The sequence below is a fragment of the Spinacia oleracea genome, chromosome 3 (genome assembly GCF_020520425.1).
Source record: "Spinacia oleracea cultivar Varoflay chromosome 3, BTI_SOV_V1, whole genome shotgun sequence".
Taxonomy (NCBI): domain Eukaryota; kingdom Viridiplantae; phylum Streptophyta; class Magnoliopsida; order Caryophyllales; family Amaranthaceae; genus Spinacia; species Spinacia oleracea.
The window spans coordinates 154,755,095-154,767,221 of record NC_079489.1 but is presented as its reverse complement, the minus strand read 5'-3'; the positions used below and the strand labels follow the sequence as shown (position 1 = coordinate 154,767,221).

Below are 12,127 nucleotides of genomic sequence, written 5' to 3'. Positions count from 1 at the left end.
GTGGAGTAAAATGCCGGAATCTGGCATAATAGAATGTCAAATCGTAAGAGTATGAGCAATGACAAGCAACAACCTTTGTTGCTTTGCTTTGCCAGATCAATTTGTCAAGTCAAGTTACAAAACCTCTCATAATGATAAGCTACAAATCAATAACTTTTTTGAGTTTGGTGAACCCTATATACTTCTTCCGTTCCGGAAATATCGCACCATTTATTTTTTACATTATTCACACTACAACTTTGGCCATTTTTTGTGATTTGTACGTAATGAAATTTTAGTCATGTGAGGTCATATTAGATTCGTATCGATATATATTTTTTAAATATTAATTTTTTTATAATTTTACCTGCACACAATTTGAGATATTAAGAGTTAAAGTAATGGTTAGAGAATTAAAAGTCAACTATGATGCGATATTTTTGAAAAGGAGAAAGTATCAATCTTTACTCTCATAATGGTATCATTTTGGACCACTTGTAATTTACAAAGCTTGTAGAGTTGTAGCTCTAATTGGCTCTACAAAACTCCAAGTCATACTTTGCCACAATAATGAATCAATTAGGTTCAACTTTTTATTTAATTGCAAGCTTTAACCTTTTCTTGAACCAATGTTGTTGCTCTAAAACAATGTCTCTATACCGTAGTCCATTCCCAACTTAATTGAAGTGGACGTCCATTCCCTAATTATGCTTCTTGTTTCTTTTGTCTTCTTCTGGGAATGGTATGTGCTACCAAACTGGTACTCTAATTGACTCTTTTTATTTGTACTATTTGCTATTTTAGCATGTTTTTTAAAAATTTCCCATTATTATTATAAATGCTTATGGGTACTACTTCGTACAACTTTTCATTAGCACAAATTACATTGGTTCTACTCTCTCTCCGTCCCAGAGTCAGTTACACTTACTTTGTACAAAGTTTTAGGTGAACCAATTGCTTGTTGGTTCAGTGGTGATTGAGGCTGAACTTGGTAGGGAGAACTCGTGTTCGATCCCCCGCAACAACAATTGAGAGGGGACTGGAACCTAACCACCCAGAACTCGCCCCGAATCCGGATTAGACCTAAGGGTGAACCAGGTGCTAACACCCAAAAAAAAACAAAGTTTTAAGTGATAAGTGATTGTTTGGTTATCAATTGTTATGTTATTGAAAAAGTAGATGTGATAGGAGTTAGTGGGTACTCCCTCCGTCTCTTTTTGTTCTTTACGTTTGATATTTTTCACGCGTTTTAACGATAAATTAATTTGCATCGAGATTCCTCAACTTTTTTTATTTAAACAAGATAAATTACGTTTATTTATAATGTTTTCACTTTTATCAAATTCTGATATTGGAAAATGAGAAAAATTTAATGTTCCAATGGAAAAGTGTGAGAGATTAAATGACCAATGAATTTAATTGGTTAAAATAATAATTGAACACAAATTTTGATAGAATACTAAGTCATTTATGTGATAATATAAAAGGAGATGTAAAAAACATTTTTAAATACCAAAAAAGGAAAACGCAAAAAACAAAAAGAGACGGAGGGAGTATTTTTTTAATTGAATGAGAAAGGGAGTGGGGACAAAAAAAAATTTAGTGGGAAAGAGAGACAATATAATAATAGTGGGATCATTTCTAATTTAGAAGTGTAACAACTAATCTGGGACGAACGAAAAAGGAAAGTGTAACAACTAATCTAAAACAGAGGGAGTACTATTTTTGTCTCATTCAATCAATCAACTCTATAAATCACATTAGGTCGCAAACAATTAGATACAGAGGGAATACTAACTCTACTTTTCACAACAAGAACTATCGATCCATTCAACTAAAACCTGATTGGCTGATCACTTGATTAAGCTCATAGAACCTTCAGGCATCCCATCAGGTGTGTTGTGATGTGATTAGGAGCAAGGATCCAAAAAATGGTAACTGTCCAATGGGCCACATGGAGTACAACTTTAGAAAAACTCTACTCTGTAGGGCTTTTAAATCCCATCGGATCAATTTCGGATCAGTTATAAACGATTTGGATCACATCGAAAGCGAATATTGTCGGTCAATGTTTATGTTCTGGTCGACTCGAAACAGTTCAAATACCTTCAAGAACCCTACTACTCTGGGCCAAAAAGATAGTCGACTACGAGTTTTTAAAATTTTCTTGACCCTTGATACGTCTAGTGTTGCATACTTGCAGTGCCATACTCTCTCTGTCCCTACAAGATTGTCACATATTCTTTTAAGAACGTCCCTGTTTGTTTGCCCCATATCTTATTTAGTGATTTTTCCACTTGCTCTATTTTCAAGGGCCCACTTTACCAACCCATGTTCATGTTTTACACCTAAATATTAATAAAGTGAAATCTTCTCAAACAATCTTTTAGGAACGGAGGGAGTAACAACCACCCAGGTTAAATGACCAGGACTCCTCAAGACGACGCAACCAGGCAAGTGTGCCCATGTACTCCTCAACCGGGCAATTCGAGTTTTTCCGACAAGAAAAAAAGAAGACATTTTGGGAAGCAAGAAGTGAGATCGAATTCTACAATTGAATCACTATTAACAACAAGTATATTTCTGAACCCATCAACATATGGTGGAGAAATTGGAAGAATTCAGACCAGTTTTTTACATATTTTTTTTTACCAAGGGAGCAAGAACAACAATCCCACAAATACAATGGGTTGGAATCTCATTTCTTTTTCTTACTTGCTAAATGAAGCTCCTATGCTATGAAATTTACATTAAATTCAGAATACACAAGATTTTTTCACCAAATGTTGCGGTATATCATCGGTCATTCCTAAACCAGTTAAGTATAACGTATAGAACGAACCCCGAGCAACATACAGCAGATGTGAACAAGATAGAAACTTGAACCCACATATAGGAATTGAATGCTTCTGCAACAACGGCATTCCAAAACCATAACCACGCGAGTGAAAAGCAAAAACCCAAGATAGCACCTACAACCACCTGATCGACTGTGTGGAGTTTTTGTGTGACTCGTAACCATGACTGCACATTATACACAAAAAGAAAAGGTTTAAGATTGTAGTGTCATTTACCTGAACTAAAAAGTAGCTCTACGTGAAAAATAAAGAGCATGTATCCCATGCTTACCAAGCAGGAAAGGACACAGTAATTGCCAACTTTTAACAAAATAGGTAGTAATTCACAAAGTCACTAAATACCTAAGTAGTAATTGGCAAATTTTCCCTTTAGTAGTCATAACTCATGGTTCGTATGAGTAATTCAGTAGCCTATAGTGGTCATTCACAAACATGGAGATGAGTTTCATCCAAACCCCTACCCCCATAAAAAAAAAGTTCTCAATTTCGTACTAAAACTAATGCCATGTTTTGTTTCGGAAAAAATAAGGATTGCTCATGTACAATTTATAACTAAAATAAGGTTTGATAAATTCTAATAAATCCAGATAAGATAAGTTCAGGAAAAAAAAATTGAAAACCAGGTGAAAAGAACACCCCCTAAGTTATGTTTCCTTGAGTAGGTGTTTTTCTCTCTACTATACGTGTATGTTGGGCCCCACAATGGAAAATATAATTTGGGGTGGAAAGAATTTATAAGCCAAAACACACATGTTGAGTTTCAAAACAAGAGATCAAGTAGGTGCTACAGTTCTTACAAGATATGAGCCAAACATCAGAGCAAAAGCCGTAAAGATCACTGTGATTTCATTCACCCCCAGCCACTCCACCACTGCAGCAGATACAGAGCATTTTGTTATCAAAAAAAGAAAAATAAAAGAGCAGGAAGAAGAAGAAATGAAAACAAAGATCAACTCTAACAGACGCACATAGTTTACATCCAAAATTGAAAAGCATGTTACATGCATAAGAGTAACAGAACTCAAATGTCTCAACACGGTTTCAAATAACAGCTACAAAATGAAGAAAGAACAAACACCAAAAGGCACAGACAACCTGTAGATTTAACTAAACAACAGGTGATAACCTAAATTATAAGCACAGATTTAACATCCAGACTTAAGTTTAGCAGCTAACCTAAATAACAAACAAGTAATTTGATATATAAAAGATAATGGTTGCTCTCAACCAATTAAAATATACTCCGTACTCGGCATCTGTTAACACTTAAATGACCATTTATTCTTCATAAGAAAAAGACATGTACGTAATAGAAGCAATGTTTGTCATACATGTTTTTAGAAAAAACTAATGCATAAAGATAAAAGTTAATGATCTCAGGGAAGCAAATGGAAGATTAATCCATGGCAACGACAAACTTGATTACAGATAAAACTACACATATGTAGCACAGCTTACTTTATGGGAGATTGGAAGACCTATACTATAAGAGAAGGCCTTAATGGCGTAGTTCAATACTATTTGTCAAAATCAGCTGACACCATTCTGTCAAAAACAGTTTCGGCTCCAGCTCCAACTAGCTTAAACTAGACAGGTTACCTATTCCATGTTTATTTTGGGTAAGAGAAATATACTTAAACATCAGCAAACAAAGAGTACAAAGTCACTATAAACAGAAAACCTATTCTCAACCAATAACAACTAATTCACCCAATTCCTTTCAAACCTCCAAAATCGAGCAACTCTAAGGGCCCCAAGCTCCTTGAGCCTACAAGGAACCTAAACAAGTTACCCAATCTCAATTAAGCACATGATGAGGTGGCTCAGAAAAGATATGAGGAGTTTGTTTGAACCCACACGCACCATTAACTTGCTACTAAAGCGTACTATAGCAGCTTATTCTCCTTTAACCCCCCCTCTAAACCCCACAAGTTGCATCTGCAAAAAACCAGGACATAAAAGAGGCTCAAGACAACTCATACACAAAAAATCAGTTTTCCATAGTGAAGATGTCCCACATTGCAATGAAGAAGTAGGAGGGTGCAGGATTCAAAACTTCAAACACTAACATCCCAAAGTATACAAGTTTATGTTGAGATATCGAACCCACATCGCTTCGGGAGCATATCATTAATATCAATTCTGCCCCAATGTTAGCCTTCTAAACGAGGATGCTACAAGATGGGAAAAGAACGCTGGCAGAGATTAAAACCACAGAAAAGACTTGCACAAAAAGGTCCCAGACTCCCAAATGAGTCCTCGACTCATTAATAACAATCATCCTCAAACATGGAACTATTGAAGTAAGCTCCTTTTTCTCCCTTTCACCTTCAAAATGAAGATCCAACTCCCATACCATGTCAACATTAGAAAGTAGACAGAGAAGCATCATGAAGCATGGAAAGGCAGAAAAACTGTGGGAATCGGATACAACACAGCTGCTTCGCTATCCATACTTCCTCTTAAAACCTAAAACAATTAAACATAGATATTTCCAGTAAGTAAATAGGAAGAAACCTCTAATCCAAATCCTCCACCATTCGCCAAACTCCTAACTCTCTTGCTGTACATCGAGAAAGTCTAAATTCATCTTCTCAAAGCCTAGCTTAAAAAACAATCTCCTTATTTTTTTCCCAACATGCCTTATTCACAGCTTCACAGGCCACAAAAACCATATCCAAGATTTGTCTCCTTCTACAAAATCACGCTGAGACAGCAATATGGTGTAGGAAAGAACCCCCCCTACCTGGTTGGTCAGAACCTTCGTAATAATCTTGTAAGCATCAGCAAGCAGACGAATCAGACGATACTACCTAACCTTAATAGAACAGTCCTCAGGAACAAAAAAGATAAAATGATAAATTGGAGTTCACACGTTCCCAATACCTCTGATAAAACTTCAGAAAAAATGCAAGGAACTTAAGTGGCTAGAGCACCCTTCACATACCTAATCTTGAGGTGGGGGGTTCCTTATCTTGGAGATCTAGTACGCTTCCCTACTCCATAGTATGAGATTCGTTATGTGCAGGATGTGGAGCCCTCCCGACTTGCTAAAAAAGCAATATCTAAATTCTGAAGAAACATCATATCCCCAAATATTTTCCTTTATCTCCTTTAATATAAAATATACAAATTAATCATACAACTATCACTAACCACCTTATTATAACAACTCCCCCTCTAGGCCCTGCCTTTTCCATACATGCACTTGGAAGTGGCTACCAACTCACCCTTCCATCTTGTCAAAGATCGAGCAATAACAACTAAAGGACTATCCGAATATCTCTAAGAGGCTCTTGTTTAAAATAGGGTAGGGGGACAACAATGAGTGCAGTTTTTTCCTTATAATAACAGGGAGGCTATAAAGTATACCTAACTCTAAAATAGGGCAGAGAGACAAAATATGTGCAGTCTTACCCCTACAATAACAGGTATAAAGTATACCCAGTTCTCTAAATTAGGGTAGGGGAAAATGTGTGCAGTATTACCCCTATAATAACAGATTAACAGGGAGGCTATAAAGTATACCCAGTTGAAATTTAATCCAAAATGCAACCTCTATTACAAGTTTACAACTGACAGGGAGAAAGGCAAAACACTTTAATGAGCTGTTTGGGTTTAGTTCATTATGTCGCAAAGCCAAAATATAGAGAACTTTTCAGGTCCATAGGAATGAAAAATTGCCATAAAGATTGAGCACTGGGAAAATGGGTAAATCAACAGGACTGTTAACTGGTGATTGTAAAGGAGAAGTGGAGAACCAATAGGATTTTGAGCCCAAATCGCTCAATAGCTTCAGGGCTTAGAATCAATTTGAAATGGCCCAAGTTAGGATGTACGGGCTTGGTTTGATTAAAGGAAACTTCATCAATTCAGAGTCAAGGCTACCATCTAGTGTTTTCTGAGGACTTTTTTGGACCAAGAGAAAGTGGTAAGCTGGATCAGTGATTCTCCATTTAAAGATCTGAGATAAGGGGGAGGGTTAAATCCATAGTCTGGGCAATCTGGACTAGAACGCAAATACACACTCGTGTCTCCAACTTACCGTAGCTCAAATTAATAACCGAGGAGGCAAGGGCAATGTCAGATATTAAACACACGTGCCAGTGCCAGGACATGACATTCTAAAATTTTGCTACATAACTTTATCAAGTACTTCGTATGATAATTAACTTATTAAAAAAATGACATGAAACTCATTCATTACTTCTACGCTCAAAATCCATCTGCTTATCTTCCAAGGAAACAAAATCTCACAAAGGTCCAATTGATTTACTTACCCTTAGAGATCAACCTTCCAAGTCACCTATTCTGAGCTTTTATTCCATTACTGCCCGAATAGGATATCTGCTCCAAGTAGATTACGCCAAAAATTCAGATACTTACAACTTTCAACATTCAAGCAACCCTAAGCCAGTCTATTATCCCTCTCAACTTCTCTCTTGTCTTTACTTATGGTTTATAGCAACATTTAGGTGTCCGAATATGTTTTTTTGTCAACATGGTTACGATAGTAAAAATGTCAAATCTGACATAGTCCATAGTTTCACATGAAAAACATAAAACCTGGGGAAGAAACTTCAAGATAATTGGACATCAAAAGTAGGAAAAATATTCCACCAGTTGATACCCTATACACTTTCTACCTAGATGGCTAGGTTCAAGCATGCTTGTTTCTCAAAACCTTTCCCTGATTTCTCTTGAAAACCTCCATTTCCCTTGGTAATCAACTTAAATTCTCATATCATGGAACTTTACAGATGAAGAAAAGGTTGTATGAATCTTTTGAAGAACAAGATATAGAGATGAAGTATTGGAAGTGATTGCTGCAAATTAGCACACAAGGTACAACACACAGCTACACTCCTTAAACTCTATAACTAACAAAAAGACTATGGAAACCAGCAACATACATTGATAGCAATCAGTAAACTGAAGAAGCATTGAATTAATCTTCTTCCCAAACTCAAAACATAAAGAAGGTTGAAGAGAATTACTTGACATAATGAAAAAAGTGACAGCATAAAAGATGGATTGCGCATGAGATGACGGCATGCCAGGGTCCGATCTCACGTTTGCAAGTGGACGCTCTTGATTCAACAATCTTTTCAAAGCAACAGATAACGCGGAGTTCAAAATAGAACCTATAGCAGCCCACACAGCTTCAGCATCATGTCTCCAAAGTAGGAGAGCACCAAATACAACAGCAATTACCCATTTGCTCTGTACACCATTGATACAACAAATCATCAATGCCATCATTTAAGCTACTTAGTAACCAAAAATCAATGACATTACATCCATTTTGATATTGTCCAATGCATTTGTAAATTGATATTGTCCTTTGTTCAAAACCCTAATCAACATAAGAGTAATTATTATTATGACGACCTAAATCAAGAGTAAAGTCATTTAAGCTACTTAGTAACCAACAATCAATGACATTACATCCATTTTGATATTGGCCTATGCATTTGTGAATTGATATTGTCCTTTGTTGAAAACCCTAATCAACATAACTACATAAGAGTAATTGTTATTATTATGATGACCTTAATCAAGAGTAAGTTTATATTTATTGCACCCAAAATCTAACAATTGAAGATACTAACAAATTTTCAAGAATTAAACCTTCCCTTATACTCTTTTGTCTTCTAAACCCAGAAATTGAATGCCGAATTGAACATATTAAGCATGATCAACAAAAAAAACAAAATTAAATTAAAAAAACTCTCACCAAACGATTGAGAGTGGCTTCAAATTCAGGTGAAGCAAGATTAGAGCGAAGATTGGAAGACCCATCAAGTAAAACCTCTTGCTCAAAAGCATTGATGCTTTCTTCACCATCATCAGACCCTAAAGCAGGGATTTTTTTGACATTTTCACGCATTAATCTTCTTCTTTTTCTGGAAATTGGGTATTTCCCAGAAAGAAAATTACTGGAAAGTGTAAGTTTTGGGGAAGAACAACTACAGTGGAAGGAAAAGGAACTAGAATGAAAAGGGTTGAATTTGGTTGGTAAACTTAAAATTGGAAAATGGGTCAAACGATTTGCCGTTGACATGGGAGAGTTTTACCCACATAAAACACAAAAAGAAATTAAAAATGGAGTTGATTTCTTGGAAGATTATTGAGAGTGTTAGACTATGATGATTTTCAAGTTTAAACATTGTGTATATTGGTGGTTGTTTAATCGATTGAGTGTTGTGCTAAAACTTTGAAGACTTTTGTGTTTCTGTATTAACTACGTTTATGTGGCTGCCAGTTTTTTTTTGTTTTGATGGTAATTATGTGGATTCTTGTCGTGGGCTTGTCACTCTCTAGAACATACGAATGAGGTGTCAAATCGGGTTATCGACCGGTTTCAGGTCGGGTATAATCGATTCGGATATAATCGGATATTTGGATAATATAGTTGTACGGGGGTCATTGACTCATTGTGCTTATGCGGATTGAATGTGTGAATTTTATTTTTCTGGTCACTTCGGTTTTGTTGACGCTATACGCGAACAAGCAACAATACCTTATTCTGTAGAGCGAATAAAGGTATCTAGGGGTATTGCCCATAAACGACGATTGATCTTATTATGATTTGTAGAAAATCACCAAAGGCAAGAACTTTATATGACAAAGTTAATGCGAAATGAAAAGCTTAAATGTAATAGCACGCAAAATTTAAGCAAATATCATTGATTGATATGTAATGAAAAACTGGACAAATATTAATTCATGAAGAGATGTACCTCGATGGTTGAATGCTTGGAAAATTCACAACTTAAACTGCCGGAAATGCTTCAATACTTGAGGGTAACCGCTACGAACTATTGTTACGCTTCTGCTAGACTACTAAGCCTAGGACTACACTAAGCGCTAGGGCTAAAAGCTACGGAAAGCTCAGAAATTAAGAAATATTTTGTTTGTGTGTTGATTGATGTCATTTGATTGCTGCTTCTAAATGTATTTATACCTTTAATGAAGACGGTTAGTGGCGGTTTGCAGGAAAATGGGAGTTAAAACCCATAACTGCTTGAATGGAGAAAGAGAGGTTGTACGATCTTGGCCACGCCAGCCTTTGCCCTTTTCGAAGTTTCAAATCTTCCAGTGGCGCTGACTTTTGCTTTTCCACTAAGCCTCTCCTTGTTGGGTCGCTTTACTCTTGCTCTTGGACTTACACCTTGACTGGGCTTGACTTAACCATTGACCCTTTGTTATTAGAGCATTTGACCTACAATATGTCCTTGCTAGGGGTAGGTATTAAAATGTGTACAACATGTATTTACCTTGTAAAAAGTTGAACTAGTCGTGATGAAGTTTAAAATTCCCAATGTAGAAACAACAGTAGAAGACGAGAATGAAGTTTAATATAAATTGTTCAATTCAAGTTGGAATGCTAGCTAATAAAAGTGAAAAGACAAACGGTCTAGTTAAAATGAACCACACCGAGAGAGGAAAACGTGTTATATGGTTTTAAAAATTAAAGGAAAAAATAAAGAAAAAGGGAAGATGACACGTGACATGTAAATCATCCTATTTTAAAATATATTCGTATAGATATTATTTGATTAGCAATCAACAGAAAACATGTTGAGTGACATATACATATACGGAGTATGAAAAAATGTCACTAAGAGAGAGAAAGGCTAGAGAGAAGGAGAGAGGAAAAAAAAACCCTATGAGATACCTAAGACTTTTCTAAAAAATCCCCAAACTAGTTCACCCTTTTCCGCCTCCCTTCTTCTTCCCCATTCGGCTCACAAAGATCTTGCTAGATCTCATCAACTACACAACAATGGCTATATTTCGCATATTTTCCACACTAATTATTACCCTATACCCTATTTAATTTGCAAATTCGAAATTAATTTCTCTGGAAAAAAATCTCCATCCTTAGATCTTCTTTTTTGGGCGTTGGTTGTTGATTCCGATCAAACCCTTGGGGGTTTCGAAAACAATAATGATGATTTGGTAAATTGCTGGGGTTTTCTTTTAAATCAAAAAGATTACGGGATTTTCTGGGCCAATAAAGATGGGCGGCGACCTCGATGGGAGCGAGCTGAGGGTTTTGCGTGTTGGTTTAAGCAAAGTTCACCGTTAATTACCCCAGGGAAGTCACTAATCTCATCTTTAATTGGCTATTTTCTGCTTTACTCTTGTCGTTTGTGCTCTATCCTTTTGCTTGTTAATGTTTTTCTCCTATGGAATAATAATCGTCTGATGCAAGCTACCTCGAGTAATTATGAGTTGTGGTTTTCTGTGAATCTTTGTGACCTTGGCCTCCAAGTTTCGAAATTGTTGGTGTTGAAGGAAATAATGCCCTTGGTCCAAGTAAGCATTCTATGTTAAGTCTAATAAATGCGGTTCAGTATTAATTAACAAGTTAATAATTCAGTGAGATCAAGTGAGCTGAATGCCTAGCTAGAGGCCGCTTCAGTTCAAGTGGAATTAATGATATTAATCCACAGCTTACTCTTGACTGAACCCGTAGGGTCACACAAATAGTACGTAAACGGATCAAGTATTTAATGGCATTAGATACTCCATCTATGGATATTCGGAATCGACGGATCTTGGTTTCAGTGGGAGCTGAGATCGTCACAGGCAAGAAATGAATACTCCGGAAACGATGATATTGCCGGAAACGGAAATATGGATCGTATCGGAAATATAAATATTATCCAAGTCGTAGATGTTGCCGGAAACGGAAACATGGTACGTATCGGAAAATATTATCGGAAATGGAAATATTACCAGAATCGGAAATATTGCCGGAAACGGAAATATTGTCAGAATCGGAAATATTATCGGAATCGGAAAATAATTCCGGAAACGGAAATATTAAATATTTGTTCGAAACGGAAATTGATTCCGGAATCGGAAATATTAAATATTGTTCGTATCGGAAATGAATTCCGGAACCGGGAATTTAATCGGAAGCGTATCGTACGAATTAGCATCGGACGAGGCCTGCCGGACGAAGGCCCAGCACGAAGTCGGGCCATCGCCCAGCAAGCCAAACGCGCGCCCAGCCAAGGCAGCGCCCAGGCCCACCGCAAGGCAGGCCCAGCGCGCGCCTAAGGCCATGGGCCTCGCTGCGTGGGCTGCTGCTCGCACGCACGCATGGGCGGCCCTCGTGGCTGCCGTGTGTGTGTGTGAGTTTGTGTTCATGCACGATTCCTAAAACTATTAGAATTAGTATATGATTAAATTCCTATTCCTAAAAGGATAAATTAATTAATTAGAGTTCTTATAGGATTCTAAGTTTAATTAATTCGTATCCTACTAGGATTCCA

General features: G+C 36.7%; 1 protein-coding gene across 1 annotated transcript; it reads right to left on the bottom strand.

The window, feature by feature from the left end:
* Positions 1 to 2,533: 2,533 nt before the first annotated feature.
* On the bottom strand, positions 2,534 to 9,062 carry LOC110804544 (lipid phosphate phosphatase epsilon 2, chloroplastic). The gene is made up of 4 exons (XM_022010145.2): positions 8,575 to 9,062; positions 7,835 to 8,060; positions 3,635 to 3,708; positions 2,534 to 3,003 (listed from the first exon to the last, which is right to left on the bottom strand). The coding sequence occupies exons 1-4, from the start codon at positions 8,899 to 8,901 to the stop codon at positions 2,776 to 2,778; spliced, it is 855 nt and encodes a 284-aa protein (XP_021865837.1). The 5' UTR covers positions 8,902 to 9,062; the 3' UTR covers positions 2,534 to 2,775.
* Between the last annotated feature and the right edge of the window lie 3,065 nt (positions 9,063 to 12,127).

Coding starts and splice junctions, on each gene's coding strand:
- LOC110804544 (XM_022010145.2), bottom strand. CDS start 8,901: ATGTCAACGGCAAATCGTTTGACCCATTTTCCAATTTTAAGTTTACCA. Junction 3,709..7,834: donor CACTTTTTTCATTATGTCAA/GTAATTCTCTTC, acceptor TATCTGCTGCAG/TGGTGGAGTGGCTGGGGGTG. Junction 3,004..3,634: donor TGATGTTTGGCTCATATCTT/GTAAGAACTGTA, acceptor TATAATGTGCAG/TCATGGTTACGAGTCACACA.